Genomic DNA, 22332 nt, shown 5'->3' with positions numbered 1-22332 from the left:
ATAAAGTTAATCTTGAACAAGTATAGTCGCTTTCCCTTTCCAGAACAGTAAACTTAAAAATAAATCCTTTGTGTTCCTTTGTGGTAAATCCAGGGTGGACGAGATTAACCAGGGGAAGCAAAGTAGAAGCTCCATCACAGTGTGGCCAGTGGTACATAGTGCTAAACTCTGGCTGGCCATTACATACATAACTTTGGCCTCTTTCCCAGCTGGGCTTGGTGGTGCGACGGGGAAGTGTGGTGTGGGTGGCAGTCCTCAGACAGGGCCAAAATCCATACATGCTACCATCAAGAGGACAGTAGTGGCCCTGCACTGAGCGGGGGCTTTCCCCACCGAAAATATATTAGTGCTTGCTCCTGATACTCCAACCCACCACCACCACCAAATAGGAAGTACCAGAACCCATATCCCTGGCAGGTTCTACATCCAGTGGGCTGGTTCATTCATTTCGGGGCTGTGGGATGAGAACCAAGATCCTAGAGACCTTTGATTCTTGCCCAAAGGATCCTGCTTCTGGGCCGTACTCAGGGCTTTCCCCCCACTGACCCTACAGATAGAAAGGGGTGGAACAAGCTATGCTTTTATGGTGTACAGTTGGCAGCCTTGTTCCCAGATTCCCCTCCCTGCCAGAATGTAGTATCTCCTTCTCCAATATTTTACACTTAAAAGATGGCATCATTTAGTTGATATTCTGGGATAAACATCTGGGGGATATAAATTCTTGCTTAAGGATACAGTCCAGACTCCTAGGCTATATCATTTAAAAAAAAAAAAAAAACCCTCTGATTTCTTCATGACAAGCTAAAACTTTGTTCTTATTTATTCTGGGTCAAGGTACAAGTCCAGTTTACTCAAGCCCCCAAACACAACCCATTGAGGATAGATCCAAGACTTCCTAAACCAGACATTTTTCATTTTTGGCTCTGTGTGTGAAGGAAAGAAAGATGGACAGTGTGAGCTATAGTCAGGGTGAAAGTAAGATGGTACGGAGCACCAATAAGGTAGTAATTGAACTAGTAGTTCCCATCTTTTGTTCTGAGCCCCCCCCCCCAACATTAAAGTTAAGAAATGTAAGTTATTTTCACCTCTGCCTCTAGAATAAGCCAGCTTGTCTGAATGCAGATGTTTCCCATTCAATAGGATTATCTACACAAGTGAGTTGTGTAATGCGTGTGAGTTGTCAGTCATGATACCCATTCTAACTTCTCAAATATCCTTCAAGATTGCAGCATTTCCTGTGGCTGAGATTTATGAACTTTCTGCTTGTGCGTTACTTTGCTCCCACGCGTAGATAACAACCATGTTTAAAGAAAGTGACCCAAAGCAATTCCTGACCTGGGCCCAAGAGTATAAAATGTGTGAGATTTGCTCTGTGGGTCTGTTTCCTGTGGGCCTTTTCACTTGCAAGAAATAAAAAAATAACAGAAACAGAGGTTTCCTCCTTTGGATGGTAATTGCTGATATTAAGACTGCTTTACTAGGTTGATACCTGCACACATAGTATTTGAGAGACTTATACTAACCAGCATTACAACAAGAATCTATTATACCAGATGTTTGAGTAATTGAGAATAGAATTTACAACATATACTCATGCCTGGTTGGGTTTGAACTGTTTGTATTTGTATTCATTAATGCATTTCTGTAAATGTGTGCAGGTTTACAAAGGGTTTTAATTAAGCACTGATGAAGGCCCCATAGGCTGAAACGCGTTTGGTATGTGGCTATAGTTATCAACCTCAGGAAATGCCATTGTGCTATTTGAATGCTTTTAAATAATTTTAACTTTTATATAGTTCTTCTAATAAATTATACATTCAGTATTTATACATAGACTTATATATATTTTCCTTTCACCCAACCTTGGGTACCCAGCAATTGCTGATATTTCTGCAGCAGTGGTACCTTGAACAGAGGAATACATGAATCTGTCGTATAGTGAGTCAGACCTTTGGCTATCCAGGAGGGTATTTTCTACCCTGACTGGCAGCGGCTGTCCAGGCTCTGAGGCCGAGATCTTTCACATCATTGGCTACTTGATTCTTTAACTGGAGATGCCAGGGATTGAAATTGTGACCTTCTGCACGTGAAGCCGATGGTCTTCTACTGAACCGCAGCCCCTCCAGCTTGCTCCTTCAGTATTATCTACCATCTCACAGTTGCTGCTGTTGTGGGTAATTTTTAACAAGTAAATCAAACCCCAGTCTAGACTCAAGAACTTTCGCCATGGGGTTGCCCTGCCTGTAGACTTTGCTTTGTGAAAAAGACCACAGCATTAGGTTGGAGAAACAATAGACCGGTGGACCTTGGCCAGACAAGATAAAAGCAAGAGCTCTTATTTTCACTGAAGAAGCCAAGGGTGTTTGTATTTTGTAAAATAACATAAGCTTTTTTAAAAAATGATAAATTCTTTTCATTATGGAAGGGTGTAATCGGTATGAAAAAAGAAGACTGCAGATTTTTAATTTCTCTGTTTTATGCATAAGTGGAAGATTGTAATGAGAGGCTTCAGAAGTGTCCTGTTTAGCTTGAATGCTGTACGGCAGCTTGTCTACCTGATTGCAGGGCCTCTCTGGGGTTAATGTAGACAAAGAGGAAGAGCAATTGTCTGCCCAGCCGAGTGGAAGAGCCCAGCCCAGGACCGAAAGAGCAAAGCTGCCATTGGAGCCGCCTTGTAATTGTCAGCTGAGGATTCAACATCAAGGCGGGCGAACGTTTGTTGCACAGCCTGTTCCAGTTAAGCACCATTAGCCCTGCTCCCTTCATGGGGATTCCAGTCTGTCAGCAAAAAGCACTCCCATATCTGTGGAGGGGGGAATCCGTTGCAAAGCACAGCTTCTGTTCCCTTTCTGCCTCCCTTTCTGGAAGGAAAATTTGTAGCCTAGTTTCCCTAAATGGCTCCTTCTAAAAACAACGTGCGGGCAAGAACAGTGACAAAAGAAGTAGAAGGGGGGGGGGGAAGAGGAATTAAAGCAATGGTGTTGAATTTGCAAAGGATTGGCTGTTTGTTGCATGGCTAGTACTGGACTCAGATGTATATTTACAGTCAGGGTCATGACCCTGTTGCCAGTGGCCAAACTATGAGCCTGTGAGGCCATGAGAAAAGAGCCTAAGGGACAGAGCAACAGTGCTCTACTGGTTCCTTGCAAATGTGCTGAGCTGTCTCAGTGTTTAAGATACATGGGTAGGGTTGCCAGCCTCCAGGTAGTAGCTGGAGATCTCCTGCTATTACAACTGATCTCCCGCCTATAGAAAATGGCCACTTTGGCAATTGGACTCTATGGCATTGAAGTCCCACACCTCCCCAAACCCCACCCTCCTCAGGCTCCACCCCAAAAACCTCCCACCGGTGGCAAAGAGGGACCTGGCACCCCTATACAAGGGGACTCTTCTGCTTCTTCAGTGTCTTTGGTTTTGGAGTAAACCATTTCTATTGTTGGAGGCCATCACAGGGAACTTAAGAAGCAGCTAGGCACACTCCATAGTGCCTGAGCCTAGTTCCATTGCAGACCGCCTTCCTCCATTTTCCACGGCTGAGACCATTAAGGAGAGTGGAACCATCGGCCAGGCACCCTTCCATCCTGGCTGATACTAGTGCTAATGCCTTATGATGTAATTGCATGGGCTTGGAGCCTAGGACTGCATTCCCCATGCACTGGTTTGCTGTGGCTGCAGAACAAGCTTCCTCTGCTGCTGCCATTTGTACAAGATTGATGTTTTTCAGTCAGCCTTCGAGCAAGGAGAAGAGCGCTCTACAGAGGAGGCTGTCCAGCATGCATAGATCACAGTCAGAGGATCCAAGCCACAGTTGTCATTGTCTTCTTCCTCCTCTTCTTCCTCTTCCTCCTCTTCAAAAAGCAGACTGGCTATAAATATAGTAATTTTTAAAAAAGTTTAAAAGACTTTTTCTGATTTTCCATCCCTTTATCGTGTAAGCGAAGAACACCATTCAGAGTGAGGAGGGCTGATCAGATTTTGAAGGTCAGATGAGGAAGCAAAAGCAGCATCATTAAAGCAGGGGTACCAGTTGTGTCCCCTGTAAGTGCCTGTCTCCCCCACCTCCTGCCAATCGCCAGTTGCCTCCTGCTGTGCCTGGCAATCCGAAGAGTAAGGGAATATATGTACTTTTCCAATATGTATTCAGGTTGTAGAACCAATCTTTTCTTGGGGCATACCTGATAAACTTGGCTCAGAATCTGCATTCCTTTTATTTTTAAGCAGTTTTATTCCCCCAGAGAATACGCTGATCTGGTTACCTCTTGCTTGCTAGCTCTGTAATGCTAGTACTCCGGTCACATTTAAAGTTCTTCTCTGGAAATGTGAAATGAGGCAGCTGTGCAGCAATTTTGCCATTTGGTCACAGCTAAAAGCTATCAAAGCTAAATTTAAAAAGCAACAGCAGTATTGGAACAATGTGAAGCATTCCAGACAGGCTAAAAATGTCATATTTTAAACATCCTATTCTGTACCAAGAGGAAACGAAGATATTTATTAGGACCTTATTGAAAGGCTTTTTTTATTCAAAAGTGTCTGGACATAAAATATTATTGGTCTGAAAAAATGATTAATTCTGGGTTGAAGCTGCCATACTGTTTGCCAAAACGTTCTCATTGTTGATTATCGTCAGTTTCCAAAGTCTTTCCATGGGTTGATTTCCAGCAAGGCAAGTTAAGGTTGGCTGCTGTGATCTGAACCACTCAGACCATTCTGTTTTGTACGTTGTTCACTTGCAGCTGATTACTTCCTTTTAATTGTTATTTGTGGGATTCACAGCTGCTGGAATTAATGGTGGACAGATTCTGGAATGGGATAATGGGGTCCATCTTCAACCAACAGGGCCAGTTCCAACTTTTGGAGAGATCCTGGGCAGAGAGTGGCCAGGACCCCCCTTCTTTTCCCTCCACCAGGCCCCCCGCTCACACGCCCCTACCTGCCCACCATCCCACAAATGTGCTCCTGCCTACCTGTGTGTTCTTCCCCTGCTTGCTTGTGAAGCTAGGAGGACATCAAGCAGAGCGCTCATCAGTGGGTGGAGAAGAAGCAGGTGGGTGACAGGCGGGGTGGGCAGACAGGAAGCCAGCAGCTGTGGGTCCCACCAGAATCCCTGAGCCCTGTCAGCTCAAGGTGTGCTGATGCTAGCCATGGCAGCCAGTGACGCTTCTATGCCTCATGATTCTCAGCAGCACTTTCCTGCCCGAATACCTCCCTGCCAAGGACTGTATCTGACAGTGGAAGATCAGACACACCTGAAACACTCTCTACAGTTTTGCATTAAGCAGATGTAGGTCATGCGAATTGGCCTGTGGGCCCAGATCTTCATTATAGGAGGGTACAGAAGAGGGACTGTAACTTGAAGTTGTTCTTTTTTTATATATATAAATTTTATTGGTTTTTAAAACTCTAAATTCTTCATAATTTTAACAACAATTTAGAACTAATGTCAAAATCACGATTACATCAATTGTCTTGATTACAAGTAAACATAAAAGAAACAAATTGACTTCCCCACCACCTCCGTCTACCTCTTAATAAAGTATTACAATCCATCGTTAATATATTCTGATCCTAATATTAATCTCATTATAAAGTTTCATATCATATAAAGTTTTACATTCTGGATCAGAGTAAAGAGTGACTTTCCATTTTTCTCAAATCTTATACATTTTCACAGTAATTCATCCAAGCCTCCCATTTTCCCATAAATTGTTAATTATCTCTTTGATTTAATATATCATATTAATTTCTCCCTCTCCACCAGCTTTAACATTTTAATAATCCAATCCCTTTTTTCTGAAACATTCGTCCCTTTCCATTTGGCTGCATAAGATGCTCTTGCAGCCATTGTAACGTAAGTTTAGAAATGTCCTTTGAATTTAAATGTCATTCAAGATCATACCAAATAACATCATCTCCAATGTTTTAAAAATAGTTTTCTATACAATCAATCTTATTTCATTATAAAATCTGATTACATAATCCCAACATGATGTCTAAATCTTAACCACTACACCGTAAATAGCCATGCCACCCATCCAAACTGTCGAAGCCTTCCAAATCCAACAGTCATATTTAAACCAGTCCTTTAGCCATGATCTAATATTTCCTTCTGCATTTGAATTAGGTCAGACAGATGCAGGAACAGGATCTCTTTATTCTCTCTCATCTCTTCAGGCAGGTTGCGTGAACAAAAGTAATTTTCTCTGACCATCATTTCCATCATGGCTTCAATCTGTTTTTCTTGACCTTCTATCTTCTTCTTTGTTCCCTTACATCCTTCCGTAACTTTTTCAACTGAAAAGTCCATTGCTTGCTTGTCTGTTTTCATAGGCACGGGCAGGTTACGTTCTTGATCTTCTATCTTCTTCTTTGTGTCCTTGTGTTCTTCCATAACTTTTTTGACAGAAGAATCCGTTACTTGCATGTCTGTATTGGTAATCATCATTTGAGCCTTAACATCTTTTATGTCTTCTGTAACCAAATCCAACTTCTGATTAAATATTTGTGATGATTGGTCAAGAGTAGTCATCATTGAAATCAGTTGAGCCATCTGTGTTGATATCTGTTTTAATTGTTTAACTGTCGCCTCAGATTGTTTGGTTAACATTTCCTGCACTTTTTTTTCCATGGTAAAGTTCTGTAAAGTTTCCTTTGACTTCATAAAGGCAGGGCTATGTAATGAACCGGAACAGGGACGAGTTCCAGACATTTACATAAATAACTAAACTGAAAAATTGATGATCATCTGGCAGGAATCCATTACATGTAATTAATAGAGAATGTTTCATTGACCAGCTTAAATATTTTTTCGGGTTGAAGAGATTAAAATTTAGCCTTCAAATAACTTTTTAAAATTAACAGTACCAACGAGTTTTACCAGACGCTCTAGGTCAGCAAAACTAGGAAGTATTCCAGAAGTTACCTCGTCGCGGACCTTCTATCGTCTCTTCTCTATGGTTGTTACCTTCAGGAATGATTTTAATGTAGCACGAGTAAGACGAATTTCCGGTCCTACGACCTGCTTCCTGTTGATTTGCTTGCCGAACGATAAAGAGGGATAGTGGATGAAGCGCAGAGTCTTCCGATCGAAGATATCCCCATTGTTGTAAAACGTGGCTGGAGGACTCTTTTTACACCGGATAAGTTCTCAAAAGTTTCTCCCTCCCCTTCCTTTAAGAACGCGTCGGATTGGCAGATCTTAAGTCAATCATTCAAGCTCGTTGTTTTAGTTTAAGCTGATCAGTTTGATAAGGTTCCTGCTGCTTTATCTGATGGATCTCATACAGCAAAGTCATCCAATTCAGTTAAGGGAGGAACGAGGTTACCAGAAATGTTTTCTTCTACCCCCCTGTTATTCGATAATACCAGTGAAAAACGAAAGATTCTTATCAGCTCACTTGGGCGTCTGGAGGTGAGGTTCTAATCTTAATGTAGTCCTTATGATGTTTATAAGGTGGTGGAGGGTAGAGTCTAATGCCAAAGTTGCGCTCTGGCGATTTTAATCCCTTTGTGCCCGCGGGACCAGCATCTAAATCTCCCGGGGACTTAATAAAGCTCCCTCGGAGTATTTAGGAGATCAAACCGCATAGATGGCTGCAGGGAATTCCTGCTTCCCAGCCCACTTGCAAGGGCTGGGTTGGGGTGCAATAAATCACCCCAAATTAGACGCAAACTTGGATTCCCCCCAGGAGCCCCTGGGAGAACGTGGCACTCAGCCCAGCGTCACCACCGGAAGTCTGTAACTTGAAGTTGTTCTTGAAAGCGGGTGGAACACATGGAATCTCAATCAGTGCTGGGAAGGAAGAGCATGAACTAAGGACCTGAAGAGTTGGGGCAAGAGACTGACAAGGAAGAACCTAGAGAGCCAGTGGGGTGTAGTGGTCAGAGCAGTGGACTAGTACTGGTGAGGCTTGAGTTCAAATCCCCAGTGAGCTGCGAGACTCACTTGCAGAGCAATCCTGAGGAGGTCTACTCAGACTCCTACTCAGGTCTATTCAATGGGGCTTACTTAAAGGACTGTGCTCCTAAGATTGCACTGTAAGTTACCTTGGGCCAGTTGCTGCTTTCCCCCCCCCCCCCCAATATGGTAACTCGCAGATTAGTTTTGAGTATAGAATCAAGGAGGAAAGACCCTTTGGAGCAAGAATAGGATATGAAATGTATTTGATATAGTCATAAGAACATAAGAAAGGCCCTGCTGGATCAGACCAAGGCCCATCAAGTCCAGCAGTCTGTTCACACAGTGGCCAACCATGTGTCTCTAGGAAGCCCACAAACAAGACGACTGCAGCAACATTATCCTGCCTGTGTTTCACAGTACCTAATATAACAGGCACACTCCTCTGATCTTGGAGAGAATAGGTGTGCATCATGACTAGTATCCATTTTGACTAGTAGCCACGAATAGCCCTCTCCTCCATAAACATGTCTACTCCCCTCTTAAAGCCTTGCAAGTCTTCAGAGCATTTGTGAGTTATGGCCAACCTGGTAATTCAAGAAAGGGACACTTGGATTGCAGAGCTCCAACATTAATGGTTGCTCTTGCCGAGTAGTTCCTGTGTTAGCCCCCATCTTTACTTCAGTTGGGTCTCTGGTTGTAGCAACATAAGAAGAGCTCTGCTGGATCTGACCAATGGACTTTCTAGTTCAGTAAGCTCTTACACACAGCAGCCAATCAGTTATGCTGGAAGGCCAACAAACCTCTAGGTTTTGCTTCATATCATGCTTTATTCCCCATGTCCATAAAGTTGTTGCTGAAGGGCCTGAGCCAAATGACTCCTGTTAAACTGGTGGAGCTTCTGGGGCTTGGCTCTGCTTTTTTCTAGCCACCAGCTGCCCTCCAAAGCAGTGGTCCACTGGGAACTTTCCCAGTAAGTTAACTGGCCAGTCCACTCCCTAGTAACAGGAAGTATTCTATTTCCCCCCCTACAAAGTTTATTTTGTTCTGTTTTGTCTCTTCTCTTCTAGGAACTAGCTAAGAGGACGCCTACTAAACACCCGGATTATCAAGCTGTCCAGAATGCACTGCAGGCAATGAAGACGGTTTGTACCAACATCAATGAGACCAAGAGGCAGATGGAGAAGTTGGAAGCTCTCGAGCAGCTGCAGTCTCACATTGAAGGATGGGAGGTATGGATGGTGGTACGTGGTCCAATAGGGTTCCTTCTAAAGTTGCAAACCTGTCATTGATGAACTCCCGGTTCAATTCTAAGCAGAGTTACACTCTTCGAAGTCTACTGAGATAGATAGATATTTGCAAATTGTGTACTTCCTCTTGTGATTACAAGGATAGCTCATGTTGCAGAAAACCTTCCCTCCATGCTCTTATGTGGCAATCAGGGCTTGATTAACCATTAAGCAAAATAAGCACATGCATAGGGCATCAAGGGAAGGGAGGCACCACAGAAATCCTAAAAAGAGTTACATCTTTCTAAATCCACTGAAGCTGATGCACTTAGAAAGTTGGAACTGTGCTTAAGACTGTAGTATTCATGTATAAAGCTTGTGGACGATAGGACTGCAAGGTTTTAAAAAATTAGGCTTTTAAAAAGGGAGTCTTTTTAAAATGTCATTTAAATCCGTTCTGAATTCCATACCAGTTATGCACCAACAGAGGCAACTCATCTATAAATCCATCCACTATTAAAAAATGAACAAATCAACATTAATGATCTGTATAATGGAAAATATTCATTCCATCTCAGTGCCCATTTCAGATACATAATATCAAGCCATAAAGTTGGCATGCAAATTAGTTTGGCTCAATCTACCATCCCTAAATAGAGTGCATAATTGCAAAACTACATGGGATGTTGGGATATCTGTGATTGTTTTTCCCAATGTATGATTTAGATGTAAAAAAAACAGCCATAGGGAATCTACAGGGGAAAGCTGGGCTTCTCCTCTCCACTGCACCATTTCACTGATAGACCCACCCCCAGCTGCTTTTAGCTTTGTTAGGCACTGCCTGGCGCAGAGTGGTAAGCTGCAGTACTGCAGTCAAAAGCTCTGCACAGGGGGCCTTTACCTTTTTTGGGGGGGGGGTCAGTTACACTCTCACATGCTAACTTATTTCACAGAGTTGATTTGAGGAGAGAAAAAATATGACAGGAGGATATTAATTTATTTAGAACATTTTTATGCCACCTCTCCAGCCACCTAACTGAGGGGGCTTACAAAATAAAAACAACAAAAACAAAACAATTACAAGATATTAATTAAAATGGATTGACTCAATAAAGGAAGCCACAGCCTTCAATTTGCAAGATCTGAGCAAGGCTGTCAAAAATAGGACATTTTGGAGGACTTTCATTCATAGGGTCGCCATGAGTCGGAAGCGACTTGACGGCACTTAACACACACACAATTAAAATCCAGCATTAACTAGGGTTGCCAACCTCCAGGTACTATCTGGAGATCTCCTGCTATTACAACTGATCTCCAGCCAATAGAGATCAGTTCGCCTGGAGACAATGGCCGCTTTGGCAATTGGACTCTATGGCATTGAAGTCCCTCCCCTCCCCAAACCCTGTCCTCCTCAGGCTCTGCCCCAAAAACCTCCCACTGGTGATGAAGAGGGACCTGGCAACCCTAAGCATTAACAAAGCCACAGCCCAGCATAAAAACATATATCATAAAAGCAGACGAGAGGCAACTTAAAAAAAGAGTTTTCAGGCTCAAATAGTGTTAAAAGAACAAGAAACATTTTGGCCTAGCCCCTAGAAGAAAGCAATGGCAAGAAAGACCTGGCGAGCCTTAAGGGGAAGAGCATTCCACAAACAAGGTGCCACTACTGAAAAAGTCCTGTCCCTGTTTGCAACATGCCTCACTTGTGAAGACAGGGACCCAGAGCAAGGGTTGTGTGGTAGATCTTGACTGGTGAGCTGGATAATATGGAAGGAGATGGTCCTTCAAGTACTCTGGCCCCAAGCAATAGGGAGAGGAAGAGTTAACTCCCCATTCTCCAGTACCACACCCCCAATCCTTGGTGCCCAGAACTGAATACAATCCTTTTATTTTCTGCAGTTTTAGAGATCTGTGTCAACTGTATACATATATATATAGAGAGAGAGAGAAACTCTGTACATCTTTTGTATAATTCTACTTTTTTTTACATTACTGGTGACGTTCCAAGTGGGTGACTCATGCCTTTTATAAGACAGAAACGTTGTGATGAAAGAAGGGAATTCTTTGAGTTTCTTTTAAATAGTGAACAGAATAAAAAATTGACAGTTTTAAAGCTTTCAAACATTTCATTTAACGAAGCATAGAAAGAATTCATAAAAGAGATGGACTTTTAAAACAAGTAATTTTTAATTTTATTATTTTTCAAATATGAAATGGTAAGCTTACTACTACTGCGAGTTTTAAATGATGATCAAGGAAATAATGTTGCTTAAAAATGGGGAAAAACGGTTGAGGATGCCTGTTAATGGTGCAGTATAAGCAAGAAATCATTATCAAAAAGGGTCTATACCCTCACTGTTGTTATGGACAATAACTTGTATCCTAACTGTGTATTCCATTGAGGGGAAAACCATCTGCCAGTGTTTTATATTGTTAAAGCAGCAAAATAAGTTTGGCTTTGATAAGGAAGTATGTATTGCATATGTTTCAACTATCCTCCAAATTTCCATTTTTTTTTAATGAAGTAAACTTTTGTGGGGTTTTTTTTACACAGCTTTAAAATTTCCAGAAATGTTACATCTCTAGCTGTGACTCAGAGTGGTAAGCTGCAGTACTGCAGTCCAAGCTCTGCTCGCGACCTGAGTTCGATCCCGACGGAAGTCGGTTTCAGGTAGCCGGCTCAAGGTCAACTCAGCCTTCCATCCTTCCGAGGTCGGTAAAATGAGTACCCAGCTTGCTGGGGGTAAAGGGAAGATGACTGGGGAAGGCACTGGCAAACCACCCCGTAAACAAGGTCTGCCTAGGAAACGTCGGGATGTGACGTCACCCCATGGGTCAGGAATGACCCGGTGCTTGCACAGAGGACCTTTACCTTTTTTGGGGGGGCGGTCAGTTACACTCTCACATGCTAACTTATTTCACAGAGTTAACCACCCCGTAAACAAAGTCTGCCTAGGAAACGTCAGGATGCGACATCACCCCATGGGTCAGGAATGACCTGGTGCTTGCACAGGGGTCCTTTACCTTTTACCTAGCTGTGACAGGTCTGGAAAGTGGCATAAATACCTAAGCTGACAAAATGCAGTAGAAGAAGAGTCGGTACTGGTAACCAATATGAAAATGTTCTGAAAGTTTAAGGGTTCTTTGTCAGGGTTCATGTAAACAAGGTCCAATGAAAAGGAGAAAAGGAGTATAGAAAAGGAGTTCAATGTTGCATGCTGTGGGTTTTACAGTGACTTTTGTTTTATTACGCAACATTATGCTTTCTTGTAACAAGTAATAATAAACAGGGGACGTTCCCAGCACTGTTGTTCTGAGATGCCTTCGCTTATTGCTACTTTATCAAGGCTTTCTTTTTGAGACCGGGACAGATTTGATCTCTCTTGTAGTTACTTTTACTACTTCTTTCTGAGTTAAAGAAAGTTCTTGGCATGCGGTGCAGACCTAATCTATCCTCTGCCCTGAAGAATGAACGGCAAAATTGTGGATTTACAAACTCATATTCTTGTTACATACGTACCCATGAAGCTACTTGAGAAAGCCGTAATGTGTACTGAAAGCACTGTTCACTGTTTGTTTATTTACTTCATTTATACCTCACCTTTCTACCCAATGGGGGACCCAAAGCAGCCGACATCATTCTTGTGTCCTCCATTTTACCCTCACAACAATCCTGTGAAGTGTAAGTTAAGTTGAGAGAATATGACTGGCCCAAGATCACCCAGCAAGCTTCCATGGCATAGTGGGGATTTGAACCTGGGCCTTGCAGATCCTAGTCTGACTCTCTAACCACTATGCCACACTGGCTCATATAGGGTTGGATCCTATTATTGTTCCCTGGATAGGGTTGCAGCTCCAGGTTGGGAAATACCTGGAGTTTTGGGGGGCGAAGCCTGAGGAGGGCGGGGTTTGGGGAAGGGAAGGACTTCAGTGCCATAGAGTCCAATTGCCAAGGCGGCCATTTTCTCCAGGTGAACTGATCTCTATCGGTTCACCAGATTAGCATCCACTGTTCATGTGGAAGAGTGAGGAATCAAACCCCGTTCTCCAGATTAGAGTCCACTGCTCCAATGCCGAGAATAAACAAAAGAACGGTCTCTTCCAGTTTATAAAACTGTCCCGTCTGATCACCTGGAGATTATTTTTATTCGCCTCCGGTGACCAGTTGAACAGTTATTTAATAGCCTGGCTAAGAGGAAAAGGAAATACTAGATAACCATTGTGATAGTTGCTGATAATGGATTCTCGGGGTTTTGAGAGATTTGGGAATTTGGCATCTGTAGATTAGCAGGCAGAAGTGCAGACTTCAGAGTGACAGTACATTTTCATTCTACTATCTGGAACTATAGTTGTTAAATGACTTCACTGATATATTGGTGTCGGGAGAGCGGTGGGACTGACAGTTAAACTATCCGGGCTGATGGTTGACGGCTGACGATTCTTCTGCTGAAGGCATCTTTCAGGAGGTCATGAAAGCTTCCTCATGTTCAGGCTGTTGGATGTACTCCATGGCTGCTGCGATTGTTTCGTTTTTAGGCTGGCTCATTTTTCCCCATTAAGGATGATCTTGGCATTCTTCTGGGGCCATGCGAGCAGCCACGATCCCCAGCCACGTGTGTGTTTTTGGCTAGCAAGTTCAGCAAACAAATCCCAACTATAATGTTCAGTGTCACAAAAGTCCAGTTGAAAAACAGGGTTTGTCATGTCTTGGAGCTTAAAGGGGGGCGGTCTTGAGCTGGGGGGCCCCAATGGCCACTTTGCCAACAAATGCTTGGTGCGTGTGTGTGTGTGTTGGGCGGGAGGGGGGGAGAGATGTTCTAAAAAATGATTGTCAAGCACGATTTTTAAAAAGAGTTTAAATGGCCTATAACAAAAATGCTGGGAATGGAAACAGATCCTGATCTGTGTTGTTTTGCAAAAAAAAAACAAAAAAAAAAAAAAAACAAGCTGCTCAACGTTCATTTTACTGGCTTGTTACTTGAAAAGTTGAAAAAAAAGGTGGAGCAAATATTTGCCGCTGTTTAGCAAAATCCCCTAATGATGCTTCCAAGAATTCTGTAGGCCAGGATCATTGTGATTTTTTTAAAAAAAACTGGAAGTTGACCTGGGAATAGTATAGTCTAGGACCATCCAAACGGTTTAATTGTACTGCTTTACAATTTCCAGAGTCACAGCCTTCCAGGCTCATTAAAATCAGTGACTTAGAAGAGCATAACCCTACCTAGTATGATGCTGTTGATTTCCAACAATCAAGGTGCAAAAATGGGGAGACATCTGAGTTACCCCAGTCCTTTGGATCGGGTTGACAAGTCCCTCTTGTCAGCTTCTGCCAAAACAACATTTTAAAAAATCTGCACAGCCTATCAAATCTCTAGGGTTGCCAGGTCCCTCTTTACAACCGACGGGAGGTTTTTGGGGCGGAGCCTGAGGAGGGCGGGGTTTGGGGAGGGGAGGGACCTCAATGCCATAGAATCCAGTTGCCAAAGCGGCCATTTTCTCCAGGTGAACTGATCTCTATCGGCTGGAGATCAGTTGTAATAGCAGGAGATCTCCAGCTACTACCTGGAGGTTGGCAACCCTACGTTTGGATGATGTGGTTGTTCAGCTGGCCTTCTCCCGTATCCTCCATTGCTATTTCTTAAAATTCCCTTATTCTTTTTTGCTTCATGTAAAAGATAATCAAGAGCTAGGCCAAGAACATGCCCACTTGATTAGCTGATGGATCTGGGGGTGGCTTCTTCCCCTCTTAAGGTTATTTAATACTTTATGTATGCTTTTTCTGTGTACACCTTTCCAACACAGCCAACATGAAATGATATGGTATAAGGGTGGTGGGCAGGCTATGCTTCCCTCTCAGGCATGAATAACAAGCATGATTCCTTAGGGCAACAATAAGTTTTTTTGCATTGAATAGTACGCGGCTGCAGGATCTAGTAAGGTGAGAGAATGCTGTGATTGCAGCATTGTTCTGGAGCAGAGCAGAACAACACCAACAAGTATCGATTACTGCAAAGTGCAAGTGCCTTTGCGTATCATCTCAGCCCTTCAAATAACCCAATGTGGTGCCCGTGGGTGCCATGGCACCGACCAACACCTTTTATGGTGCCCGCCAAGTTGTTTTAGGAAGTGGGTGGTGCCACGTAGGGCTTTTGCCTAGCAAGGCTTCTGATTGACTATTGGAGATTTGTAGGGTTGCCAACCACTAGGTAGTAGCTGGAGATCTCCTGCTATTACAACTGATCTCCAGCCGATAGAGAACAGTTCCCCTGGAGAAAATGGCTGTTTTGGCAATTGGACACTATGGCACTAAAGTCCCTCCCCTCCCCAAACCCCGCCCTCCTCAAGCTCCGCCCCAAAAACCTCCCATCGGTTGTAAAGAGGGACCTGGCAACCCTAGAGATTTGATAGGCTGTGCAGATTTTTTAAAATGTTGTTTTGGCAGAAGCTGCCACTACAACACAAGGATCCTCACTGTGTTTAGGGTTGGCACGTCCCTCTTTGCTACCGGCGGGAAGGTTTTGGGGTGGAGCCTCAGGATGGCAGGGTTGGGGAGGGGAGGGACTTCAATGCCATAGAGTCCAATTGCCCAAGCGGCCATTTTCTCCAGGTGAACTGATCTCTTTCGGCTGGAGATTGGTTGTAATAGCAGGAGACCTCCAGCTAAAACCTGGAGGTTGGCAACACTAACTGTGTTATTGAAGTTAAACCATGGCAATAATTTTGTGGCTGGTTCTACCTCCTGCAGCAGCCATTTTGTTGTTGAACCCACCATGCCATATCAGAATTCCAGATGTGCCCATAGGCTCAAAAAGGTTGGGGACTCCTGCTATATTCAGTAGTATAGTCCACACACCTGTTCCCTTGATTAAAATAACTTTTTAGAACTGTTCTGTTAAAATATAGCCCTATAACCTTTTGAAAAATGCCCTCCTGAACAATTCTGCTCAGGGGAAGCTTAGAGGTTTTTTCCCCTCTCTGATATGACAATGTGAGAACCATGTCTGACTTTCTCTCATCAAGTGTTCATGCACCTGCAAATATTAATGCAAAATACAATGCAGAAGAAACCAGTTTTTAAAGCAAATGTTTTTTCTAGCCAGCATAGGGATCATAATTCCATTACAAACACAGGAAATGTGATGACTAATTTAAGATGCCTGTAGTCCATTGAGATGTTGTCTTTTCATGGATGTGTTTGTGGTATAAATGTAAACACAAGGCAGATTATTCTATTTTTCTGTTAACAATTTGGTCTAGTAAAAGCCATCATCTCAACCTACACTCTGAGTCCTCCATTGCGGTTTTTACCATGTCCGTCTATTTGATAACATAAGAGAATGGATGGAATGTCCCCCCCCACCTTCAACTTATCATTTGGTTCCTTTTGTAAAAAAGTCAACTACCCTCACCCACTTCCTTTCTTTACTTCCTAGCAATCATAGTAGTCCATGCTGTGTCTCCTGTTCCAACTTCCTTGGAAGATTTCAGCAGAGTTCCTGGCCCCATATTAAGAAAAGAAATGGCTTGCTTTAAAAAGGATTGAGGTTTGAGGATGTGCCCAGTGCTAGGATTGTTAATACTTTAGGTACCTAAGTGGGAAATGAGCAATTTGCTCTGTGCTCAAAAAAGAAGCTCTGTGCTCCAAATTAGGAAGATTATCCAGCTAGAGAATCTCTATAGCGTGGCAAGAGAGCTACTGTAGTGTAGCATAGTGTATTGTACTGTAACTAACTTGAGCCAAGAGGAAAAACAGAGTATATATATTTTAATAAATAAATGAACAGTGTAGTGTCTATGAGGCTGTTGTGAACCAAGAAACCCCATTTAATTCTTGCCCTTGCCACAAACTAAGTAGATAATGTTAGATTATTTGCAGCATTGGCCTGCCCTTATGCAGAACGGGATAAATACTATTGAACTACCTTGCAAGTTTGCAGTAAAGATTACCGAGTTAATGTATGTGCAGTTCACTGAATGTGTTAAAATGGTATCTATATATATGCTTGTGGTTGTATTTGGAAAGTCCTCTCCCATCCCAGCTGTGACCCTCATGTCGCAAGTGTAAAACTCCTGTTGTGTGTTCACTGAAAATGGAAAGGAAGTTATCTGGCTGACAATGCATGTTTCGCAACTTTCAATCACTTTCCGCTTTTTTCCAGTAAAGCATCAGTAGGTCAAATTATCTAATCAATTTCCTTAGTCTGGTTGGCATAGCAGATAAGGAAGTCAGAGGTAACTATATTACTAAACAAGTCATGCATACACACACACACACACAGCCAATCCATTAAAAACAAGGCATAAAACCAGCATAAAACAACACTGAGAAGCCTCAAATGATATTGATAAAACTGTTCTCTGGCCAGAAGCAAACCATAAAGCAGCTAGAAAAGATAAAAACGCCATAGTTAAAAACCTAGGTAAACTTGTTTATTTTTATTTATATTCTGCTTTTCTCCTTCATGGGGACTCAAAGCAGATCATCGCATCCGTCTCCCCACCTCTCAGAACAACAACCTTTGGGTTAAATTAGGCCGAGAGATTGTGATGGCCCCAAGATCACACGGTGAGCTTTCAAGGCAGAGCGAGAATTCTAACTGGGTTCTCCCAGGTCTTAGACTGCCACTCTAACCACTATGCCACGCCAGCTCTCGGTCTGGAGGCTTACCTGCATGTTTCTGTCCCTAGAAATTATGCTAACTATTCAGCTACAAAGGTAAATTCTTGTACTTGGTCCTTCTTCACTCAGAGTACATGGAGAGGGCATAGGAGTCTGTGTACCAATGCTGCATGTACATATAGTCCCAAAGCAGCATGCAGAACAAAATAATACAACTACGTACTGGTTTATTTAAATGTGATTAATCATTTAAAACATTTTTATCCCCCCTCTCTCCATGAGCAGACTCAAGGTAGCTTGTAATCCATGGCCATTTTCACTCTATGGTGACTCCCCCCCCATGTTGCTCACCATGACCATTTATTTGTAAACATTTGTAGTGGTATTGAGAAAATCACCTTCTGCAAACATAGAGCTCAGTGGTGGCTGTAAGAAGATAGAATTCTCTCCCCCAGGAGGCCTGCCTGGCATCATCTTTACTGATCTTACCTCACGAAATAAAGTCTAAATTTTTGATTGGAGGGGCAGTGGCTCAGTATTAGCGCATGTATTTTGCGTGTGGAAGGTCTCAGGTCCAATCTCTGGTATCTCCAGTTAACAGGTAGTAGATAACATGAAAGACCCTGCAGAGCTGCTGCCAGTCTGAGTAGACAATACTGACCTCGATGGACCAGTGGTCTGACTTAGTACAAAATCATGCGTTGATTTTGTTGCTTGCTTAGCTAGTGTCTATCAATCTTGGCTGTTCTTTATTGTTTGGCTCTTTTGTTTAGCTTAGAGGTGGACATTTAAATTTGTTTATATTTGATGGGTTGGCCCTAATCTTGTTTTCTGTTCATGGGAGGTCACTTCCTCTCCTACAGGAAGGGGGTAATTTTTCACTCAACTCCCACTTTCACCCCCATATCATGGCCAGTGAGATTCCTAGGGGTCCCTGGCCTCCATGTCAGCATTTAAGGATGGGTGGCCTGCAGCAGACGCAAGGATGTGTGAAAGTCACCTGGACAGCTGAAGCTGCCTTATACTGAATCAGACCCTTGGTCCATCAAAGTCAGTATTGTCTACTCAGACTGGCAGCGGCCCATCCCACAAGCTTTTCTCCACATGCGGCACTTTAGATCCAACCCTGTTTTCGTACAACGTGCTGTATTTTTATATGCTCTTTTGTGTTCAGGAAAAATGGTTTATAATGTTTCAAAATGCTTACTACCCACATAATGGCGGCTCTAATCGGGTATGGTTTAAAGCAACACAGTGTACATTTTTTTGGTGTATTTCTCCTGCATCATTTAATTATTTGAATATCTTAATAAATTACTATCATTATGGTTATTGTTGATTTCACAGAACAGCCATCATTCTGACATGAAAATTAGCCCCCAGACTGGCTGCAACAACTTTCTTAAAACTGGGAGAACATTTAGTTCTGAAGTTAGTAGTAAGCAAAACACAAAGAGGCAGGTTTGTGGGGGGAGGGGCAGAAGGCACTGACTTTATTGTAAGGATTTCACCTTGCAATCAAAATACCCTTCTGCGAAATGGAGATGATGAGCCTAAATATCAGTGCTACATGGAAATTCTTGATTGCAACTTCAATTAGAGGGAAGATTTGAGCAAACTGTCGTTTTGTGCTTTAGGGATCCAACTTGACAGACATCTGCACCCAACTCCTGCTCCAGGGTACCTTGTTAAAAATCTCAGCAGGGAACATCCAGGAGAGAACGTTCTTTCTCTTCGATAACCTTCTGGTCTACTGCAAGCGGAAATCCAGGTGAGCCCCCTTGTCTGTGGCACTTTTGAGATTCTTCCCCTCTTTCCTGTCTGGATGATCAGTGCAGATCAGTGCGGGCCTCATTTTGTTTACCTTTCTAGCACAGCAATTCAAGCCCTGCTTCAAAAGCAGTGGTGTTCTATCTGGTTCATGCACAACAAATTAGGAAGGAGTAACCTTGCCGCGGGAATGTTATCGTGTGTATGGAGGAAATAGCTGCACTGGTGTCCCTTCCTCCCCTACCCCCACCAGCTAAAAGGCTGGATGATGCTTGCTGCAGCTCACCAAAGAGACAACGCTCAGCCAGCATGGAAATAAATATCTATAGAAACTCTTTGTGTGTGTGTGTGTGTGTGTGTGTGTGTGTGTGTGTGTGTGAGTGAGTGTAAAGTGCCGTCAAGTTGCAGCTAACTTATGGTGACCCCTTATGGGGTTTTCAAGGCAAGAGACTAACAGAAGTGGTTTGCCAGTGCCTTCCTCTGCTTATCAGCCCTGGTATTCCTTGGTGGTCTCCCATCCAAATACTAACCAGGGTTGACCCTGCTTAACTTCCGAGATCATGCTATACCATGCTTCCTTCCCTCCTATGAAAACTCTTTAGCACAAGCTAAAGCCCTTGTCATTTTCTCTATCGACAATGTCCACACCATACAGGAGCAAGGATTCTCAAACTGCGGTGTAAATGGGGAGGAAACAAAAATTCTCAGAGCTCCTATTAGTGTAACTAAAGAAATATAAAAGAGACGAGAGGCTGTTACTTTATAGCACCACCAAAAGTGCTCTGCTGAGTGCAGCTAGAGTGACGGGAGGCGATCCGTTGCAGAGCAGAAGTGATCCTGCGTCCCGGCCCTACGCTGAGCATCAGTCTCCCAGCTGCAGGCCTTCTCAGAACAGGTGGTTCAGGCAGGAGCAATTGGAGACTGGGAACACTGCCAAGAGTGATTTGGAGGCTTTTTCAAGCTTGGTGTGAGAGAACACAGGGGGATTCCGGAGAATTCCTCAGGCGAAGCAAGTGCCTGTGAAAAGAAGAAGGATGCAATCATAGGCAGGACTGAGGAGGCAAGAAAAGAGGGCCATCTAGCCATCTGCAGCCCGTAATTCTTCCTAGCTTTTCCTTCCCACCCCTCCAATAAATAAGTACTTTCCTTATCTTTTGGGAGGAAGGGGGGATATTGAGATTTTATCTGACACTTCACTACTAAAGCCTTGGAAGCAATTTGGAAAGAGAGTAACCGACAATTACCTAATCACATGAACACACAAAGCTGCCTTATATTGAATCAGACCCTGGGTCCATCAAAGTCAGAATTGTGTACTCAGACTGGCAGTGGCTCTCCAGGGTCTCAGGCAGAGGTCTTTCACATCACCTGCTTGCCTTGTCCCTTTAACTGGAGATTGAACCAGGGATTGAACCTGGGACCTTCTGCATGCCAAGCAGATGCTCTACCACTGAGCCACGGCCCCTCAACTTTCATATTTCTTTTTTTCCATTTCCCAAATTTGGCCTTTTTAAAATGCCAGGGTTTTTTTGTGGTTGTGACCTTCCTGCCTCTTAGATTTTCCATCCTACATCCCATTCTGTTTGCACACCCCTTTCTTACAAATCATTATTGAATCCTTTCTAGCTTTCTTCATTCTTCTCTTGCCTTCTCTCTTTCTCTCTCTCCCATCCCACTTTGATTCTTTCTGGTTCTGTTTGTAGTTGGGATTAATACAACCCCTCCCTTTCTACAGTTTTCCGGGAACACCAAGTTTTCGGAAACAAAATGTTCTACTGCCTTTTGAGAAAAGTCTTCTTGTTTGTACAGAGCAGGCATCAGTGAGTGAGTTTTCTGTAGTTTGGCTTGGATTTGGATAGGGCAGCTCCGACACTTTGTGTTCCCCAAAGAATCTGTGCTTATATTTCCTTAATAACCACAGTGAGAACTGTCCAAATCAGCAGGATCTGATTTTCATTAAAACAACAACAACAGGATTCTAGGAAATCTGAAGCGTGTTACCTCATATTTAAAGATCTATGTAGACGCAGCCTGGCCACTATACTTCTGGAGGGTTCTTCTGTCTGTCTGCTATTTAAAGCCTGGTCTGGAGTGGAACTGAATCACAACCCACTTGTAGAAGTTGGCCAGCTGCAGGTCTCAACAAGTGACATGCTAATGGAATGCAGCATTGGGAGGCTGCTTTGCATTATGTTAATAGAATGCAGGTTTTCCCCACAGCCAAAGGAAAACTTACAATTTCACTTGGGAGGATTTTAAAACTTCTTAAAAATTGAGTGTGTGTCTGTTGCATGCACATGATCCCACTCTGAGGCCTCTTTCACACTTCCCCACAGTAGCATGGAAACTGCATTGTGTGATTTCATGGGGCTGTTATGTGTGTGAATATTAGAACCACGTGGTTGGGGCCAGTCACATGGGTCTTTCAGCGTGGTGTAGTGGTTAAGAGTGGTGATTTGGAGTGGTGGGTTCTGATCTGGAGAACCGGGTTTGATTCCCCACTCCTCCACATGAGCAGTGGATGCTAATCTGGTGAACTGGATTTGTTTCCCTGCTCCTACACATGAAGCCAGCTGTGTGACCTTGGGCTAGTCACACCACTCTCAGCCTCACCTACCTCACAGGGTGTCAGTTGTGAGGAGGGGAAGGGAAGGTGATTGCAAGCAGGTTTGAGTCTCCCTTAAGTGGTACAGAAAGTCGGCATATAAAAACCAACTCTTCTTCTTCTCCTCCTCCTCCTCCTCGATCAAGTGGGCAGGGTTTGGCTTGGTAAGACCTATATGGTTGCCCCTGTCCTTGCTGTTCCAGTATTGACAGCT

General features: G+C 43.3%; 1 protein-coding gene across 1 annotated transcript in view; it reads left to right on the top strand.

Moving 5' to 3' along the window:
- PREX1 (phosphatidylinositol-3,4,5-trisphosphate dependent Rac exchange factor 1) overlaps positions 1-22332 on the top strand; it is a 266433-nt gene that overhangs the window by 130439 nt on the left and 113662 nt on the right. Inside the window, exons 6-7 of the mRNA XM_056843986.1 lie at positions 8965-9126; positions 19381-19514. Of these exons, the coding sequence (XP_056699964.1) occupies positions 8965-9126; positions 19381-19514 (296 nt within the window). The remainder of the gene's footprint in view (positions 1-8964; positions 9127-19380; positions 19515-22332) is intronic.

Source organism: Euleptes europaea, chromosome 2 (assembly GCF_029931775.1).
Source record: "Euleptes europaea isolate rEulEur1 chromosome 2, rEulEur1.hap1, whole genome shotgun sequence".
NCBI lineage: Eukaryota > Metazoa > Chordata > Lepidosauria > Squamata > Sphaerodactylidae > Euleptes > Euleptes europaea.
The sequence above is the reverse complement of the archived record's forward strand: the minus strand, read 5'-3'. Positions and strand labels throughout refer to the sequence as shown.